Genomic DNA, 21,380 nt, shown 5'->3' with positions numbered 1-21,380 from the left:
GATTTAAATACATAGAAATGTAATGGAATAACCAAATGCCTACTTAGAATTTAGTACACTAATTTTGGTTACCACGTATAAATTTTTTATATTAAACTAGAAAAATTGCTTTGTTCCACTCTTAACATCTCATCAATAACTTCACTTTTTAAAGAAGGTTTTAAGATACTTGCAGATTCACATGCAGCTGTAAAAAAATAATACAGACAGATCCCAAACACCCTTCCCTCAGTTAACCTCAATATTCAACCTCCAACGTAACTACAGCACAGGGTCCCTACCAGCACAGACTTGATACAGTTTGATTCTGATTTCACCAGTTCTACGTGCACTCAGGTGTGTGTGTGTGTCTCTCTGTATTCAGCTCCATGCCGTTTATCACGTGTACATTTGCAGGACTACCCCTAGCATTAGGATACGGACCAGTTCCATCACAGGGATTTTCCTGCTGCCCGTGGTAAGCACATCCAGCTCCCGCCCCTCCTCCTCTTCCTAGCCTCTGGCAACCTGTTCTTCATCTCCATAATCTCATCATGTCAAGACTGCTACATAAAGACTGGCTTTTTAAACTGAGCATAATTCCACTCAGATCCAAGATGTTGTGTACCATAGTTCGTGTCTTTCACTATTTAGTACTCCATGGACCAGATGCACCACAGTGTGTTTAACCAGTCACCTGCTGAAGAACATATGGGCTGGCTCCGAGTGTCGCTATTCCGAATAAAGCTGCCATGAACCTTCCTGTACTGGTCTTTTAGTGAACACATGTGCTTCACTGACATCAATGTTTTATCATGGCAAGAGCCAGTCTTTGAAAAATCTAACACATATCTCATTAGTGACCACCAGTTTATAAAGAGAGGCTAAAAAACGAGATGTACAAATTGCTTTCACAGTGTACAAATGTAGTCTCTGAAAGAGGTGGACTATTGTATTTACACTTTTGCTTAAGTCTTTAAAACATACAAGGAGAAACTAAACACTTACGATAGTTACCCATAGGGGAGGGAGGAAACACGGGAAGGTGGCAGGGATGAAAGGCAGACTTCTGTAAATATATCTTGTTTTATATCAGTTTTGATTTGGAAATGTTATTCTTTTATAACCAACAATGAAAAAAAATTACAAAAAAACTGAATACACATTGAAACAAAGGAATCCAGTTTCATATCAATTTGACAGCATGGTGACACAGGATAAAGAACCTGGTCGAGTGACTTTCAAACAGAATTTTGACTATACATTTGTACCAAGATGTATATACTCTTAGGGGGGAAAACGGACAAAAAAGATTTAACTGCATTTAGTAGTCTAATTATTAGTAGTGATGCTGGTATTGTTATTTGAAACTATTTTAGGTTTACTATGGAATAAAAGAATTATGTTATTCAGATAATTTTACTAAAAGCCAAGACTTTCAATGTAAGAAGAAAATACATAAAATCTAGAAGTTAAGTAAAAATCTGGTAATCTTACATTTGAATTGGGAGTATCAATATAAACATGTGATTTTTCTTCCTCTGAAAAATAAAATGCTCTTTTCCTTTTGAAACGCCTAGAAGCAAAGACACCACGATAGCCATGAGCGCCTCAAGCACCCAGACCATGGTTCTAAGTACCATGTACCTCTCAAATGAGCAGGGCTCCTTAGAGAATAGCCAATTCTAGATCAGGGATAGGAAATGTGCAAGATGGGCCAGTCAGCAAGGAAGCGGTCAAAGATCACCAGACTAACATGGAAGGAATACAAGAGCAGATCTGAAGAGATTCCCCCACCCCGGCTTATGATGTGCCCATACACGCATCAATATGAATGATGATTGCGAGCATGAGGCAAATCGAACATATTTTAAAAATCCACGAGTTCATAATGATACTTCAAAACGGCCACCACTGGAGAGCACTAGGGTACCAACTTTAGAAATTTTTTTTTCCTCTGATCATCTGAGTGAAAGTGTTTTTCTTTTTGTTTTGTTGTTTTTGTTGTTGTTGTTGTTGTTTCTTAATGTTTTTTATTGAGTTACAGTCATTTTACAATGTTGTGCCAAATTCCAGTGTAGAGCACAATTTTTCAGTTATACATGAACATACATATATTCATTGTCACATTTTTTCCTCCGTGAGCTTCCACAAGATCTTGTATATATTTCCCTGTGCTACACAGTATAATCTTGTTTACCTATTCTACATTCTGAAATCCCAGTCTGTCCCTTCCCTAGAAATTAACAAAGAGAAAGAATCAAGCATTTATTCTTCCTTTCCTTTGTGAACTATCTTTTCAAGATAACCAAATGCTTAGGAAGGGAGACTCCTTTACAGAAGAACTCTACTTATAAGATCATTACAAATGACAGAAGTAGGGAATCACCACTCGGCACCTCTAGTGGAATAAGCCATCTGGGGGAAAAGAAGCAATGGAAGCTGAAACCACAGGGGGAAGAGCAGCTGGGAGCTGTTTAATCAAGGAGAGATAAGGCTGACACCACAACACCCACTGAAGGGATCTTAGCGTCATTAAAAGTGGGACAAGACATAATGCGGACAGTTGGACCATGAGAACTAAATGTCGGGTTTGTTATGTTCATATAAATGTAAACGTACTGCAGCATACCAAAACACTACCTACCGTCAGACCACTAGGAAAATGAGAAGGAAATCCTCCTTTAAAGTCTGCCAAATAGTGAAATCTTAGTTCTTGTTAACAGTGGGGAGAGAGGGGATGAGTGAGAAGACGGAGCGACGGGAGAAATGGAAGGAGGAGATGGGTGACCTGTCCACTATCGGACCAGAAAGTGGAAACCTCGTGTTTGAGCTCAGACAGCACGGGGAGCCGCAGAGCCAGCTTTCTCAACGATCTGACAGACCCCTCTGCTCTCCGATATACTCTGGTGGTCTTATACACTTCAGAGGGTTTACACTTTCGAAACTTCATTTTAATGAAAATATACCCTTGATAGTACTTTTTCTTTGAAAGTGTGAAAAACCTTAAAGGAGAAACCACACGTACCTGGATGTAATACGTGCCCTTTTCCTGAGCATACATCATTAGGAAGCAGTAATCTAGGTTCTGCTTTGTTCTCCATCTGAAATAAAAATTTTCAAAATTAAGCTAGGAACCAGACTCAAATCTAGCAAGATAAGAATAAATGTACAACAGCTTATAATATATAATAATATTTTATAAGAATTACATGTTCTCAATATATGGTATACAATAAGTAACATTTTATAATATATACATACACACTCTGTGTGATACATATACACAAAGTATATACTATGTGTTAGGTGTACACACATACATGACACACCCACTTAGGAGGGAGTGAAAGAGAAATTCACTCTTCTCTAATGAAGGCTTTAAAAAAAAAGTATTCTCAGAAACACTAATCCTTAAGCTATACTGAGGAAAACAGGAGTCTAATGTCAAGTAAGTTTGGGGAGGACACCTATCACCCTTTTAGAGATTTATTAGTGTAACAGAGGCATTGAAACATTCAGCAATAAATATATTTGTTGGAAAAAAGTCTTTAATCCAATATTTTCCACATTTTCTTGACCACAGACCCTTTTTTCAGTACTAGTGTTTCCCATACAGGTAAAAATTAATAAATGTGCACTGAATGCTTAAAAAGCACAAAACATTAATATTTACAATATTAAGCCCTTTCGGTGAATTCTTGGTAGCCTACAGAAATACACTAACCAATGTTAAATAAGAGAAATGGCTCTAAAACTTGGTTTAAAAAGAAAAAAGAAAAGATTTGAATCATTTAGTAAATTTCTCCAGAATATACCTCACAGGCTGTTCTCAATGAGTCTATCTAGAGGGTTTTTGGTTTTGTTTTGCTTTGCTTTTTATCAAATTCAACCTAAATTTTTAAAACTAAAATTATATTTATTGAGAGACAATTTACCATGAGAGACAATTTACCAATGATACGGACATATCTGTTTTTGTGACCAATTAATAACTCAAGAAATACAATGACTCTCTTCCCAAACACTATTTTTCCTTTTTTCTGGTTATAGAAAAATCCAAAAATGAAGCCAATGTCCCTTAGATTACTTTGTTTTTAATAACAACACAATGGAAGTTTCTAATTCTTTCAACTTTGGAGTTTTAGAGACAAATAAATTAATCCAATTGACTATTTTTACAGTATAATTCTGCAGAATATTATTGTTTATCACTTTCATTCACTCAGTCCTCACTTATGTTGCAGACAGACATGAGATCTCAATCTAGACCAACTTTCAAGTTATATTGACCATGCTCTTAAGAAAAGTTATAACATCACCAAGCAGTAGTTATAAAAATCATTAAGTTTACCAAATTCAACTTCCCATCAGAAATTTCATAGAATTTCCAATAAAATAACCACAAAGCCATTAGCTGTAATAATTAGCTCAATGCTAACATGTGTTAGGCTTTGATAAACAAGAACAACATTTATTATACATTATACTCATCAAGGTGGGGGATTTTAAACACCACAGGCTCACCTCACTCTTTCTTTAGAATCTCCAAATGTCTCCTTTAAGTTTGTCAGGTCAGGATAATAGCTTTCAGGGGGCGATATTATTTCCACCAAGCCAGAACTGATTTCTTTAGAAAATCTATCATGAAAAAAGTTGGCTGAGTTATTTAAGTTCTGTGGGATTTACCTTAACAATCAAATTACTGTGTTTAACATAAAAATACATCAGTTAGGTACATGCTTATAGTCACAATGGGTTAAATGAAGCAGCTCATCATTGATTTTATTTGCCAGAAAATACAGATTTTTCCAATAGCATAGGCTTAAAAAAATGCTTAAAAATCGTGTAAAATATGAATATCCTTAGAATATCAGAGAAATCCTAGGCAAACTACAGGTATTAAATTCCTAAAAAGTATCAGAATTAAAAAAAAATCAAATCAAGGTGGCACAGAAAATAAGGAATTACAGAAAAACGAATGAATGTATGTGTATATATCGATAGACATATACTTAGGCAAAAATTCAAGTTCTTCAATTTTCAGGAAGGCTTACTTGCGGGTGATAGACTGTATGTCATTCTAAACTAGTATTTTCAGCTAGGGGCAATCTTGTCCCCTGAGGGTACATGAAGAAATGCCTGGAGATTGTGCCAATGTTGAGAAACTCTGTTCTAAAGTTTTTTAAATTAATCTTTACTGACTCGAATGTAATTTGTTTCACATTTGCATTCTCCCTTACTTCATTCTTGCAAATCTCTACAAAATGCTTGTGCAACTACCTGCCTTTGTACAAACGTTCCTGGTGCTTAACCGCACTTTTTTTCTGGGCTTGGTTTTTCTGCACACTGAGGATGAAGGGGATCAACAGAACCACTGCATGAGCCCACATATGTGTGTGCGTGGTCGTGTAAAGGGGGCCAATAATTATTGCCTCGTTCCTATATTTAAGGATTCTATACTAATCTGTACTTGTATAAAGGCTGCCAAGACACTGAGCACTTGAGGAAAAGCCTAACAAATGCACAATGTAATCCTGAACTGTGCATAGATTTTTTAAAATCTCTGGATTTAGCATCTTGATAGATGAAAGATACAGCTACATTATCTTAAACTAGAGTTGGCAAATAATTGTTGCTTCTCATATCTTTCCTTTTTTAAGTAGAAGATTTGTCTTTTGGCGGTGGGGGGGAGGTAAAAAACAGATACATTTCAATGAAGAAACCCCCATCAGGACTAATTTTTATATCACTATTAAAACTGCAAAGGCAATATTATAAAAACTAATGGTACCTGCAACTTACTAAGCCTTCCACCTGTTACCTGCTATGCACCCTGCTCATGAGAAACTGTTAACAAATCTTTGCAGATTTTTAGACACAGCTTAGCATTGAGGCTTGAAGCTGCTACCTGACTATCTGCCCTGACAAAAGAAAAATTTTTTCTTGGTAAACAGAGGGTGAAAGACTTAAGTGATCTCCTGTGACTCTCTTTACATTCACTGTCTTCAAAATTAAAGACTGTTGTTTGATAGTGTTACACATGTATGACATTCAAGTCTTTTCTATAATGAAATACACCAATGTATTCCACCGGAAAATCTGATATACACACATATACTTTATAACAATGGATAAGACCAGTGATGGGTGGTCCAATGAACACCGAACTCCAAAAACAAATGTACTATAAAAGAAGATATTTTCTTTTAGCAAAAAGCCAAGTGATCATAGCATCTAAAAGATTTTCATTTGCATAATTAAGAAAAACTTACTCTTTCTCTAGGTTGGCTACAACACCATGTACATAATCAATATCTGTCTGGGAGAGAGGAAAAAAAATTGTACCTTCATTCATGTTTTTATATTTTTATTTAACTTTTAATTCTGAATCAAAATTAAATAAATGATTGAAACATTCATTGAAAACATTAGGTTTTCAGACAACTTACAAGATCTGCATTTCTGTATTCTCCTTCATTGCACTGTTCTATATCACTGAGTACTTACTATTATCAGAAGCAGATTTATAACTGTTTATTGTTTTCAATTGTCTATGTTCAATTCAGGAGAAAAAACTGAGCACAGAAACTACTTCTACGTTTTCTGAAATATCCAAACTGTAAGTAATGCACAAATGGCAGATGCTGTATGACATAGGGAAAGATTTTTCCACTTGGAATCATAAAACTCAGGTTCAAGATTTGCCTCTCTAGCTACTGGCCTGTGTAATCTAAAGCAAGTCACTGCAGAGTCTCAGTTTCCTGTCCTATTAATAATAATAATAATAAAAAGGTGGGAGGAAACAATACCTTAGAGATTATGACATTAAATGCTAAAATTACATAATAAAAAGCTGTGTTATTATTCTGTATTGTTATTATTACTTATTAGGCTTATAATGAAAACCCAAGTCAAGAGCACTTTAACCACAGTCAGAAATAACCATTTATCAGGGTTGTTACTTTTAAATTATATACAAGTGAAGAGCCAATATTCTGTATCGATTTTAAACACAGTATTAGCTTATAGTAAAATGCTCAACTCTTAAAAGGATTCAATAATATACCTAATACAATCTATGTTATAAAGACTGCTAAAACACTTAATACTGGAGGACAATAAAACAAATCAAGAAAGATAAAGCTTCACCCTGGAAATGACAAAACTAGTGAATAATAAAAAGTTGTTTTAGAAGAGCTTTTCTGGAAAAGTATCTTAATTTCCACTAATTGAAAGTAATTTCTATTTTTATTGTAAAATTTCAAGACTTAAGAATGTGAGACAGCTTCCTCAGACCATATCCTTCAAACTCTTCACAAAGAACTCTGTGGATATAGTGAGCACACAGCTCAAAACCCTCAGTGCTTTCCTTTCATAAACCCCAACACATCTTCCCACTCATCAGAAGGTAATGATCCTTTTAAAAGATAAGATCTGTTATTCTTGCCAAAAGTATGTAAATGCAATCTGATCATGAGAAAACATCAACAAACTGTGACATTCTACAAGATAACCAACTAATGCTCATGAAAAGTCTCATGAAACACACAAGAAACCGAGGAACTGCCCTGGATAGGAGGAAACGAAGCCATAAGAACAACTAAATGCGATGTGGTGTTCTGGGCTGTACGCTGGAACAGAAAAGCGGCTTCAGGTGGAAAAACGGGGACTCTGAATAATGTCTACGGCTTTGCTAACAGTATTACAATAATGTTAATTTCCTGGGTTTTGATCATTTTATTACGGCTACAGAAGTTGGTAACACTAGAGCAAGGGGAGTGAAGGGAATACTCTGCATTATTTTTACAACTTTTCTGCAAACCTAAAATTATTTCAAAATAAAGTGTTTTAAAGTGCCTTAAAAGAAAAAAAAAAAGTAAGTCAAGCGTCTTCTCCACTGGAAACCATCGAACGGCTTTCCATCTTCATTAGATCAGCAGTTTGCAAAACAGACCCACCCCCTATTTTCATAAAGTAAAATTTTATTAGAACACAACCCCACCCTTTCATTTACATATTGTTTCTGGCTGTTTTGGGAACTACAAAAGCAGAGTTGAACAGCTGCGACAGGCCTGCAAAGCCTAAAATATTTGTCGTGTGGCCCTTCACAAAAAAACAAAAAAACCTTTGCCAGTCCCCTGGCTTAGGGCTAAAGTAAAGTTCTTGCAATGGCCTGAAGTGTCCTAAGTGATCTGGCCCAACCCGTTCCTTCTCTGCCTACCTCCTGCTCCTGAACCCCTCACCTTTCCTGCTCCAGCCACACAGGCCTCTCTTTGCTGTTTCACAAAATTTCTTCCTGATCAGCATTTGTGTGATTTATAACCAATGCGTAAGTGAACATTTTTAAATGTTCTAGCTGCTAAAAAATTATAAGCCCAAAATAATACTGAAGCATCAAGACAGTAATCTGTAATTTAAAATCAGGAATAGAAACAAATGACAACCAGACAGATAATCTGCTGATTAGTCTACAGAAGCCTTGAACAACACTATCACCAAGCCTGACCTAACAGACATCCACAGACACTCCCCTCGACAAGAGCAGAATCCATCTCTTTTGAGTACACGTGGAACCTTGTCCAGGACAGACCAGGTACGAGCCCATAAACACATACTGGTGAATTTAAAAAGGTCTGGAATCATGCAAAGTCTGTTCTCTGACTACAGTTGGAGTTGAATCGGAAATCAAAGAAGAGGAGGAGACTTGGGAAGCACACAAACAGGTAAAAATTAAACAATACATTTCTAAATAAAGCATGAGTATAAGAAGTAAATCACAAGGGAATTTAGAAAGGATTTTGATCTGAATGAAAAGTTAAACTTGACATATCAACATTTATGGGAAGCAGCTGGAGTGGTACTTAAAGGGAAATTTATAGCTTTAAGTTGCCCATATTAGAAAAGAAGGTCTCTAACTAATAATCCAAGCATTCACCTAAAAAAAAAAATTCTAGAAAAAGAAGAGTAAACCAAACTAGGAGTAAACAGAGGGAAGGAAACAGTGAAGAGTGGAAATTACTAAAACAGAAAAATAGAGACGTGATGAAAGTAAAGGTCGATTCTTTGAAAAAATCAAAAAATGATAATCAACTGAATAGCATCACCGGGAGGTTTTTTCCTGTTTTACCTGATGGCCAGCCAGATGGAGCTGACCTCAGAGGGGGAGGAAATGGGGAAGAGAAAGAAACGGAAACGGAGTGGGGGTAGGAAGAATGAAGACAGAAGGCTGCTGTTTCGCACAGACCTTGTGGAATTGTTGGGCTCTTTAGCCATGTGCATATATACGAAATATTTTTTCAAAAAAAAAAAAAAAAAAGACACAACTATAGAAAAAAAATATTTCTGTGTAATGCCAGACTACAAGTTAAGGGCATAGTCTAGTATCTAACAGATTCTTTTAAAGATTTTTTGGGGAAAGGGGGGAGGTCATTAGGTCTATTTAAATATTTATTAGTTTTTTTTTAATGGAGGGACTGGGGATTGAACCCAGGACCTCATGCATGCTAAGCATATGCTTTATACTTGAGCTACACCCTCTAAAGATTTTTACTTTCCTCCAGTACTTTCCTCACCTTAGTACTTCAATAAATACTTGTTCAGTGAGTGAAAGAATATTTATAGAATAGAACAGAACAGAACAGAACAGGTAATTATGAGAGTTTAAGAAAATATCACTATAGAGAGGGCTACCATTTGGGAGGCTACTGTACTCCTCAGGTGCTCTGGAGTAGAAAAAAGTTCCAAAGCACTCAGGTAATATAATAACCCCAGGCTGAAAGAAAGCACACTCAAGTGTCTAACCAGAAAAGACTAAACCGCTTATACAATGTTCACCGAGACACAATCATCAATGAGAAACAAAAACAAAAACTGCAAACCCCATTTTCAGTAAGACCAGTATTAATAACCAAAATTCTCAAGCTCAAAAGGAAACCAGTTTGGTTCCAAACACCAGAAGTAATATGAAGAATTGTGCAGATTTGCTACATTTGCAGGAAGCAGCCACCCTCTGCAGCAGCGACAAAGACACGTCTTTGATCAAAAAAGTAATTAGTCTGGAACGCTACTCTGTTACTCCTCCTCCTGTAAACCAGCAGCTTAGAGACAAACAAACAAAAAAAGGCCATTTCCTTCAATGATGATTCATTTAAAAAGGAACCAGCACAGTAACTATCCAAAAATGTAAGAAAAAGGGTAGAGATTCAACAAAACCTATGAACAAAAACAAAAAACTACACTGATAGCCACAAAACAGATAATAAATTGTGACCAAAGATACCCTCATCAATTTAAAAGAAAAAAAAAAACCAATTGTGATGGTTCTAAAATATGAATGGAAATGCAGAGGACCCAAAATATCTAAAGCAATCCTGAAAAGAACAAAATCAAAATTGGAGGACTTAATCCTGCCTGACTTCAATACTTCATTCAAAGCTATGGTAATCAAGATGGTGAGGAATCTGTATAAGGATCAATCAGCCCACAAATCAATGGAACAGAAGAGGAAAAAAAAACAAAACAAATCCACATTTAGATGATCACTGGATTTTCAAAAAAAGTACCACAGCAATCCAACAGGAAAGGAAAGTGTTTCAGTAACTGGTAGTGCAGTAAGTAACATCCATATATACAAAGCAGCGAACTTTAATACCACCAAAAAATTAACTCAAGATAGATCATAGACCTAATGTACAAGTTAACACATCAAGTTTTCAGAGAAGAAAATCTTTACAATTTGGGAGAAAGTACAGGTTTCTCAGGTAATGGAGAACACGAGTCATAAAAGAAAGCGTTGATATATTAGACTTCATCAAAATTAAAAACAGCTCTTCACCAAGATGATGTGAAAGCATGAATAAACTTCCACAGATAGTTACAAAACACAGATTTGACAAACGAATGGTATCCAGCATACAGAGAACTCTGAAAAACTCAAGCCACCACCACACAATTTCTTTTTTATGGGCAAAGTTTTCAAGACATTTTACAAAAGAAGATACACAAGTAAAATGGATTAATGATGGATAGAGAGATGTGATGAACAAAAATACTAAATCTATTAGATGAGTAGAATCTAGGTGGTATATATACAGGTATTCACTATTAAAATGCTTTCAATTTTGTTGTATGTCTTAAAATTTTCATCATAAAAAATACCATTCAAAAGTTCTTTCTTAAAATTAAAGACTTGATTTTATATACCTAAAGACCATGGAGGGGGGTGGGGGGTAGAGGGCAGGGGAAGGGGAGGGAAGCAGGGAGGGAGGCAAGGAAGGAGGGAAAATCAGAGAGATCATATGTAGACACATATATGAACACTGCAGTTCAGGAGAGGAGTCTTCCGAGCTGAGAACACTGCGGACACTTAAGCTGCATTTTCAGTTTATAGCATCTCTCCAAGTGTGATCTCCTGAAACAGTGTTATGCTCAGAAAGCTCAATGGCATTGTCCTCATTTTAGAGTTGAAGAAACTTAGGCTGAAAGAAAAAACGACCCACTCAAGTGGGAGAATCCAGACCGTGAACACAGGTCCTGTGACTCCAAACCCAGTGTGATCATGTTATCAGAGAAATGGCTCCAGTAAGAGGGTCTTGAAAATTCACAGACACTAATCTCTGTCTATAGGCTGAATCCTGTTTTTCAAATACATACAGTTTTTTATTTTGCAGTTTTTAACTTTTAAGGATTTTTTCTGATAAAAATACGCGATTCTAATTTTATAAAACTGTCTGGAATAGAAAGTATCTCCCCATAATCTCAACTCTCACGATATCTGCTACTAATAGTTTAGAGTCTATTCCACAAGACCATTTTCTCTATCCATTTCTTCAGTGCACATTAGGAGCTGTACAAATGTGTGATGTGCTTGACTATATTTACATACTTGCAAATGTTTCTACTGGATCAATTTTTAGAAGCAGAATGCTGGATCACAAAGTAAACTTTACATTTTAGCAGATACTGCCAAATTGCTTTCCAAAGAGTTTGTACCAATTTCTACTGATAAACAATATGTAATTGACAAATTTGACTGTAAGTGTAAAATTTCTATAAAAGACAGAAAACATCATAAACAAAGTTCAAGAGAAAGACAAACTGAACAAAATATGTCAAAGAGTTAATTCCTCTCATACATAAAAATGTCTTACAAATCAAAAATTATAAAAAAAAAAGAGCAAAGACTATAAAACTACTTATAAATACAAATGGCCAAAATACAGATACACCAACATCTAATTCCATTCAGTAAAGAAGTCCAAATTAAATAAAAGCAACGTATTATTTTTTACCCATCAAACTGGCCAAAAAAGATGTAAAGGCTAATATCATCTCACATAGCATGGGACAGGGAACCAAGCTCTCTCACAGACTCCTGGGAGAGGGATTTTAACTGGCTCAACTTCTGCAGGGCATCCTGCTCACGTGTGAACATTTAACGTATGTGGACTCCATCCAGCAATTCCACATCTCACGCCAGCAACTATACAAGCGCACAGCAATTTATTTACAGTAGTGTTCCATGCAGTGTTGAAAAGAATAGCAAAAATGTGGAAACAGTGTAAATCAGTTTGGCAATCAGAAATTAAATAAATTATGTTAAAACCATACAGTGTAATATTTTGTAGCCGCAACAATGATACTATGATAGCTATTCTTTTTAGCATAGAAAAATGTCCATGATATTAAGAAATATATGGAACAATTCCATTTATATATACGTACACAAGCCATAGAAAAAAATTTCTTAAGATATTTGTATTTCAGAATATCAACAGTAGTTTTATCTACATGGAGGAATTATAGGTAATTTTTCAATATACCTTTTCTATAATTGTTTTAAACAATGTATACACGTTTACTTTATGTTAAAGAAAGCATAAGGACATTTTCATTTAAAAAGAGACAGGAAACACTGAAAAGTTGGGACTCAGTGGGTCAGAACCATTTGAGATTCTAAATCCTCTCATATCCCGAATTCTACATAATAATCAAGGAAGTATTTACTCCAGGGTGCTTGTTCCTCATTATTTACCAAAAAAAAAAAAAAAAAAAAGAACCCCTAGCTCAAGACTTATCCCTTCCCAAAATCTTTCGACAAGATTAAAATACAAGAAATATAGTATTTCTCATTCTCATGATATTTTGACTTTTTCAGTAATAATGTGGCTACATCTTGGGAGTACAGAGAAGGGGTGGGGAGACTAAAGATAAAATAGAACCCCAGTCTGGGCCAAACCTTCCTCAGGTTTCAGAACTACCAAGGAACACCAGTGCGAATCTCCAAATTCAGGTTCTAGAACAAGAATGGGGACTCACTGTTCTTAAAGATCTATGTATATGATATTATCCTATTGACAACAGATGACCATTCCTGGATTGCAACTGCAGGAGAGAAGTTAAAGCAAACATGACAAGTTAGACTCACATTTAACTATCAGATGGAATATATCACCTAACTTTCACCCATCGCATTTTATTTAAAAAAAAAAGGTTTATAAATGCACAGTCAAAATATGATTTCAACTCTCATAGATTATATGTGGTAAAAAAAAAAAAGCAACAATTAAATAATTACCTCGCCTATGAAGACTACGATAACACAGTCCAACTTCTCTTCAGGATACAGATTATCAATAAGAGAATGAAGAGTTTCTATGAGGTAAGATTTAACTTCTCTTTTCACTGTGGGAATTCCCATCACTATTGAAACTGAAACAAAAGAATGATAGTAATCATATAAAAAGACTTTGCAAAGACAAGACGGCAAAATCACCATTTCAAAAGTATCATACCCTCTCAAATTGATAGAAATAAATGGTGGATCAAAATATTCCATGTTTCAGAAAGAAAAATAATCAAAGGATATGAGGCATACCTATAATACAGTAATTCTTTTCCACGTGGCTTATCCATTAGAAAAGAAATGTCAAAGAAATGATAAAAATGAGTCATTAAGCCGTATGTTATAAACAAATACTGCAAAGTGTAAACAACAGATTTTATTATACAGCTAAAACTAAGAAACACTAGATACATCTTAAAAATTAATATCTCACATGTCATGTATAAGGTGCACTGAAGAGGACATAACATTGCTTCTGTGGTTTCCTTCTCAAAGTCTCAATCTAACCATGAAGAAATGTCAGACAAATTCAAATGAGGGGGACAGGCCACAAAGATCAGGAAAGGCAAGGAAAGAATGAGGAACTGTCCCAGACTGCAGAAGACTAAGCAGACATGACAATTATGTGAAATATGGGACCCTGAGTTGGATCTTGGAACAGAATAATAATAACAGCAACAACAACAACAACATCTGAATAAGGTCCAAGGTTACCAGGGCAGCATCAACATTAATTTCCTGGTTTTGATCACTGTCCTATAGCTACATAAGATGTGAACATTTATGGAAACTGGGTGAGGTATATGGAAACTGTGTACTATTTATGCACCTTTTTTTTAAGTCTAAAACTACAGTCAGTTCTACTATAATGCATGTCTTGAAATGCAAATTGTTCCTACACGATTAATATATTAGAGAATCATTTGAGCATAACATAGATTTCACATTTGCTTATATGCAATTTCTCCTCTGGGACAGACACTCACTAGGTGAACACAGAAAACTGTACCCATTTGAACTGAGTTCAGAAAATGGAACCAAGCTGTTTAGAAATACTCAAAATGCACACGTGTCCAACATTTACCCGCTGCTGCAGTTCCCTGCACCCTATGAATCATACCTGTCCACATCTGGTGTGACAACTTCCCACCAGATTTCAAATAACCCATCTGGTACCACTTCACAAAAAGCTTCCAAGCTCCAGTCCTTCTGAAGCCCACTTTTTGCAAGCAAACCTCAAGTCTTTTTCAAGGTAGAGCACCATATCCATTGTAGTATTTAGGCATTTCTCAATGATTTAACATGTACAAAATTGTGCTACTGTTTCTATTAGGTTCTTGTCTCTTTTTAAAGGGATAACTGACAAAGTTTTTGAGTGTTGTGACCCTAACCCCATTTTTCTCCTTTTATCACACAGTTTTCCACAGCACAGTAATTTTTTAGGAACACGTGTATTATATTACAGAAGGACTGTGTTTCACAGTAAGTTTTAAAAATAACATCTTCAAAAAAAGTTTTAGTAGCATAAATGTTACATATCAGTAGGGAAGTATTTTGCAAATGTTAAAAGTAAGTCAATTATGTAACAATTTATTGGCGATATTACAAAATACTTACAAGTCACAGAATTCTAAAGCTAGAAGGAAGCTTAAAGATCGTGGATCCATGAGTCTCCCGCTACATTTCCACAGATAGGAAAACTAAGGTCCAAGGAGCTTAAGGGATTCCCCCAAGTTTCCACACCACATTCCATTCTGGAATGAAGAGGTTTCAAGGGTTCAAACAAGAGGTTTGCTGTATTTGGTCTGAACATATGCACTGAACACCTATTAAATGCAAGGCATGATTCTAGGAGCTAGGGAGACAACAGTGGACAACACAGACAAGGTCCCTCCTTCGTGGGACCATCTTACATTCTGGGAGAGGGGGAAGGATAAATAACTAATCTTAGAGGGTGATATGAACTGTACACATTAAAATGTGCCAATATTAGAAAGAGTGGGTGGGGTGGGGGATGGAGAGGTACCTCTCTAGACAGTGCAGTCACGGAAAGTCTCTGATATCAACTGAGCTGGTAATTAACGATAAGAAAGAGCAGAAAGAGGAAGAACGTGAAGAAACAGCTGGCACAGAAGAGAGAAGGATCTTCACACAGTCAAGCAACAGCAAAAACAGAACGTAGCGAATGCAGACTGAGCTTAGAGTCAAAGAATTAGTTGGGAATCAGATCACAGATAACCTTAAATTTAGTTTTGATTCTGAGCACAAGAGAAAGCCATTGTAAGGTGGTCAGCAGGGGAGCGACAATATTCAATTTGTAACTTCAGAAGATTACCAAATTTTATGGAGAATGGACACAAAAGTGCTAGGAGCATAAAAGGCTTTTGGAGAGATCTGTTAGGAAGTTACTGCAAGTGATTGAAGGAAAAGATGGTGTTGGAATCAGGATGTCTGAAGACGGACATGAATGAGTGGATCTGGGCTATAACTGTGGAGTCCCTCCCCAGAGGGACTTAAGACTGGGAGAAACAAGGAAAGAGGAGGGGTGAGGAGGACCCCTGTAAGTGGATGGGGGATCTTTTACTGAGAACAACACATGGGTAGGGGAAACGGGCCCAACCGAACCAAGATTTCTGTTCTGACCACGTTACTCTGAGATGCTTAGAGACAGGATGAGTTACTCCAGAAGCAAATTTCCATATACTTGAATCTACCTCAGAATGTTAAAATATTTAGAATATAGATTAAAAGTGTAACAACGAAGATTTGAAGCATTCCTATGAAATGTTAACTCATATGGAATTCAAAACCTTTCTACAGAAAAAGCAAAACACATGCCGACCCCAGCATATGCGAAGAAAAATGGTATCAAGTGACAATGCAAATTCTCAATACCCTACCGCAGTCTGAGGTTGTTTTAAGGTTAGATGACATTTACAGAAGAAGCTATTTCCCCCTAAATAGACTGTTTTGGACCTGAAATTTAAATTCTTTAGTTTAAACCAAGGCACTCAAGGATTCCAAAGGCACTGAAAGGAAAATACTAATTTTGGCTAAATCTAGAGAATGAGGGTCTCCATGCTTGTGGTAATTCATAAAATGCCACAAAGAGATGTTTTTTCCCTGCCTCTGGGCATGTCACAAGGTTGGACTTCTGGTCCCCTTAGGGGTGGGGCATGTAGGGGGAGGGGTGTAACCAGTAACAGACAAGTCACCCTCACGTGTAACTCAGGTGCTGAGCACGTGTAACTGTGGCGTGAAATCCTTCCAAGGTGCCCTTTGTCCTCAGCAGAGCAGCTGGTAACCTTCGAGATGGTGACCGCCCTATCAGCCTGGCTCCCTGAGTGGTCAGTGATGTATGTACAAACCCCCCTGCTAACCCTGATGAACATGTACAAAAAGTAAATAAACCTTAAATTGGGGGGTTGTTAGTTACCACCACATAACTCAGCCTGTTTATGTCTGCTACAACTGTTCCCCTTTGGCTTACAATCTGGAAAATGTAGGTTAATTCTAAAGGGGTTAGAGTTCAGAAGAAACACATCGGCAATGTGAACAAAATGGCCATATCATCCTTGTAGAAGGAGAAGACAGATCAAGGATCCAAACAGAAACAGCCAAAGGGTTGGACTAAGTACTCTGTTCCACTGATTCATTGTCCAATATTTCCTATTCAGGTAATCACTGTGCATGGACAATACACCTATTGTGTACTAGACAATCTACATTACGGTCATAAGATAGGTAAGGCCACTACCTCATGCTGTTTATAATCTGACAGAGCTATAACTGTTATTTCAGTTTTCTCCAACTTTCCTAGGAAGTCTTCAAATTCTGGTACTTACTTCCTTTAAAATCAAGATAAATTTACATCTATGCATGCTGCACCTGCACTGTCTGTTCAGCTGTTGATGTGCACTCAGGATGCTTCCATATCTTGGCACTTACAAAGAATGCTGCTGTTAATAGCAAGGTGTATGTATCTTTTTGAATTTAAAAAAAAAATCAAGAGAAATTTAGGAACAATCTTAATCTGGCATTCTCAATTTTCAATTACTCAGTCTACCTTCAGTTAAAACTAAACTATTTCCCTCTTTAAGTATTCATTGCTAGTCAAGTATTCTAGCCTACCATGCTTCCTTTTGGTTTTAGTCATTTAGTCCTCATTTCTTCCCCTATATCCTATGACAACTTTTTTTTTTCTCTCCTACTGCCTAGTTGTACCCTCTGTGTCTCTGTCTTCTTTGGCTTCGTCTTTCTCTTTCCTGGGCATGAATGGCTGGAGAGCCTTCGAGGCGAAGTCCTGCCCCGAGGTGACCTCATTCATCTCCATATTCTCCACAACCAGTTACTTGCAAATGATGACTCCAAAAATTAAATCTAACTCAGGTCTCACTTTTGAGTCCTAGATTTATATATCCAACTGCCTGTCTCCAACTCTAATAACTCAAGATCACCTCCTAACATATCCAAATTTAATTAATGAACTTCTCTTGCAAACCATTTTCTGTGGTCCCCAGATCAGCGAGTAGCAACACCCATCCATCCAGTTACATGATCCAATCCAGAAGCCTAGGACTTACCCACAAAACCAGTTCATCACTGTGTCCTCCCATGTATGTCCCCATGCATTCCAAACCACTCCAAATCCACCTTCGACCCAGCTCTATCACTACTACCTGGTCCAAGCACATCCTCCCTCAAGCAGACCACTACAACAGCCTCTTATCAGGTCCTTTCCATCTGCTCTTTTTTGCACATCCTCAATCATTCTTCCCGAGGCAGCAAAAGTGATCTTTGCAAAAATTTAAATCTTATAAAGTCATTGTTACTACGTCCTGCTTAAAACCCTTCATTGGCTTCTCTCTGCTCTTAGGATAAAAGCCCAGATCCTGTAAGTGGCCTGCAAGGCTCTGAGCTGTCTTGCTACAACACACCTCTAGCCTCATCTTGTTTCACATACCCCCTCATTCTACACTTCCACTGCAGGGGCCTTCTTTCATTTTCTAGAACATTCCACACTCAATTCCATCATAGGGCCTTTGTGGTGGGTGCTCTTCTTGTTTCCCGAAGTACTCTTTTCTCCCATGCGGTAGACAGCAATGATGGCCCCTCCAAAGACGTTCATGCCCAAATTCCTGGAACTTGTGGATGTATTACCTTACATGGCAAAATGACTTTGCAGATGTGATTAAGGATCTGGAGACGGGAAGGTTACCCTGAATTACCTGGGTGAGATAAGGACCCTTGTGGTAAGAAGGCAGGAGAGTCAGAGTGAGAGGAGATGTGATAATGGAAGCAAGAGGGTCAGAGAGAGACGTGAAGAAGCTATGCTTTGAAGATGAAAGAAGGGGCCATAAACTTAAGGATGCAGTGGCCTCTAGAAGCTGGAAAAGGCAAGGAATTGGACTTTCCCCTAGAGCTACAAGGAACACACCCCTGTTGACACACTGATTTTAGGACTTCTGATCTTCAAAACTGTAAGATAATAAATTTGTATTGCTTAAGTCACTGGGTTTGCAGTCATTTGTTACAGCAGCAACAGGGAACTAACACACCCATCTTGACCAGTAAACTACATATTCCTCTGATCTGAGGTCAAATGTATTTTTTAAGACTTCCCTAAACTCCTTAACTAGGTCAGCTACCCCTTTTATTCATTCACAAACCATCCTTTATACTACTAAATTTATAAAATTATTTATACCATTGATCACCTAACTAAAACTGAAAAACTAAAGCTCTTCATATAGTTCTTAATGCATTCTCCTTCAGTAGACTGAAGCTCACAAGAATAGGACTCATGTCTAATTTTGTGTAACAAAGTACCAAGTGCCTGGCACACAGCAGGTGCCTATGGATTTTTTTACGACTTCAGCAAATACTTAAAGAATTACCTGCTGTTCTCTACCCATCAGTAATGCCATTTTTGTAGGTAACCTGTGGAGGGTCTTTTCTCAGCCATTCTGCTCAGCACTAAATGGGTCCTTCATCTGAAGACATGTCTTTTTTCAACTCAAAGAAATTTTCTTCTATTATTTATTTATTCCTTCCATGCACTTTTCTAAGTAGAAGGCTGATAGCTTTCCTAACATACCCAAAGAGTTTTTATTACTCTAAAAATGTTAAGAATCATTGCCTAAAGATTTAGGAAGAAAGATTTTTTAACATAAATCTGTGGGTTTTCTTGTTTTTTTCCCACCAAGGTGTCTGCTTTTTCTACCTTTAAAAAACAATTTCAGCTTAATAAGAATGTTAACTACTGAAAAGCTGGTTGACTAAGATTTTTTATTATATTTATGATGGATAAAGTCATAAACAAATGGGACAGAACAAGTATCTTCAAAAGAGAGAGAGAATGTCACATTCATAAAACAAGAAGAGCCTAATTAAAAAAAAAACCTATTAAAGACCTTGCGTGTTTTAAATGATGTTAAAAATACTCTGCTTTTTTTTCGTTTAATTCTTATTAATGAAGAAATATTCTAAACCAACAAATGCATGAAACTGGCTAAGGCATCTTACCCAAATGGTGATTATTAGAGGGAGAGATATACCATCAACCTCAGATATAATTAATGATCATTGTTCTAAAGAAAATAATTTAGAATACACTACACATCTTATTAGTCTTTGTATACCCAGCACCTGCTGTATAAATAAACATTTCTTGGATCAATAAGGAAATAGAAGAGTGAGTTAGCCTGAATATGGTAACTTAAGAATTATCACCTCCACAAGAAAAGAGTGTATAATTTTAAATGATTCATAAAATAGATGACTGAACTAAAAAAAGATGAGTATAAAAGCTTAAACTTATAGATCAACTAATAGGAGAAAATGTTAACCCCAAACCAGTAAAATACCTAAGAATCTCACTGAATCAAATGAAGACTAAATCAGCTTTTCAGAAACATGAACAGCATTTCAATATCTATGAAGTAATGACTTTGTCATTTGTTAAAGATTTAGAAAGGAGCAAAATAATATTTTGGTATGTACATTTAAAAACCTACAAAGATTAACAAAGTCAAACTGGAGAAATAAACTATAAAAGAACCATAAGTAAGTCCCACAAGGAAAACTCAAGAAGGCCTGTTAGCTCTAATAAGAGGAGAAAAAAATGCTATAAAGTACCCTTCAGGTTTTTAGAAACAAGAAGCAAACCAAAGTACTTCTATTATTGCATGAAATGTTAAATATAAATGACTATATATGTATATTTCTGGAAGAAAAAGTAGGGGCAGACATATGACAAACTTGATTGACACGACTGTAAGAGCTATTAATATTGAAATAAGATGCAAGAAAAAACCAGTCATTTCTCTACTTCCCAAATTTTTAAAACAGGAAAGTTAAAAAAGTTATAAGTATTGTTTTGCCTGGAAGAAGGGCTTGAACAAGATGTCTTCATGATCCTTTTCAGCTCTATTACTCTGGTCTTTGGAGAAAAATATCCAACTCCTTTCTTTTCTTTCTTTCTTTTTTTTTTAAAAAAAATTTTAGTATAGTCAGTTACAATGTGTCAATTTCTGATGTATAGCATAATGTTTCAATTTCAATCATACACATACATACATATATTTGTTTTCATATTCTTTTTCATTATAGGTTACTACAAGATAATAAATACATTTCCCTGTTCTACACAGAAGAAATTTGTTTTTTATCTTTTTTTTATTTAGTAGTTAATATTTGCAAATCTCAAATCTCCAACTCCTTTCAACGTGGACTTCTAGAATGACTCCTAAGTTACTATGCACAGGTCAAGAAG

The 21,380-nt window shown here is 36.2% G+C and overlaps 1 protein-coding gene across 9 annotated transcripts in view; it reads right to left on the bottom strand.

Moving 5' to 3' along the window:
- MGAT4A (alpha-1,3-mannosyl-glycoprotein 4-beta-N-acetylglucosaminyltransferase A) overlaps positions 1-21,380 on the bottom strand; it is an 87,134-nt gene that overhangs the window by 17,954 nt on the left and 47,800 nt on the right. For all 9 annotated transcript variants that reach the window (XM_074354456.1, XM_074354459.1, XM_074354461.1 and 6 more), the window contains 4 exons: positions 13,559-13,692; positions 6,255-6,301; positions 4,507-4,620; positions 3,008-3,083 (listed from right to left, as the gene is read on the bottom strand). In XM_074354456.1, the coding sequence (XP_074210557.1) occupies positions 3,008-3,083; positions 4,507-4,620; positions 6,255-6,301; positions 13,559-13,692 (371 nt within the window). The remainder of the gene's footprint in view (positions 1-3,007; positions 3,084-4,506; positions 4,621-6,254; positions 6,302-13,558; positions 13,693-21,380) is intronic.

Source organism: Camelus bactrianus, chromosome 28, assembly GCF_048773025.1.
Source record: "Camelus bactrianus isolate YW-2024 breed Bactrian camel chromosome 28, ASM4877302v1, whole genome shotgun sequence".
Lineage (NCBI taxonomy): Eukaryota > Metazoa > Chordata > Mammalia > Artiodactyla > Camelidae > Camelus > Camelus bactrianus.
The sequence above is the reverse complement of the archived record's forward strand: the minus strand, read 5'-3'. Positions and strand labels throughout refer to the sequence as shown.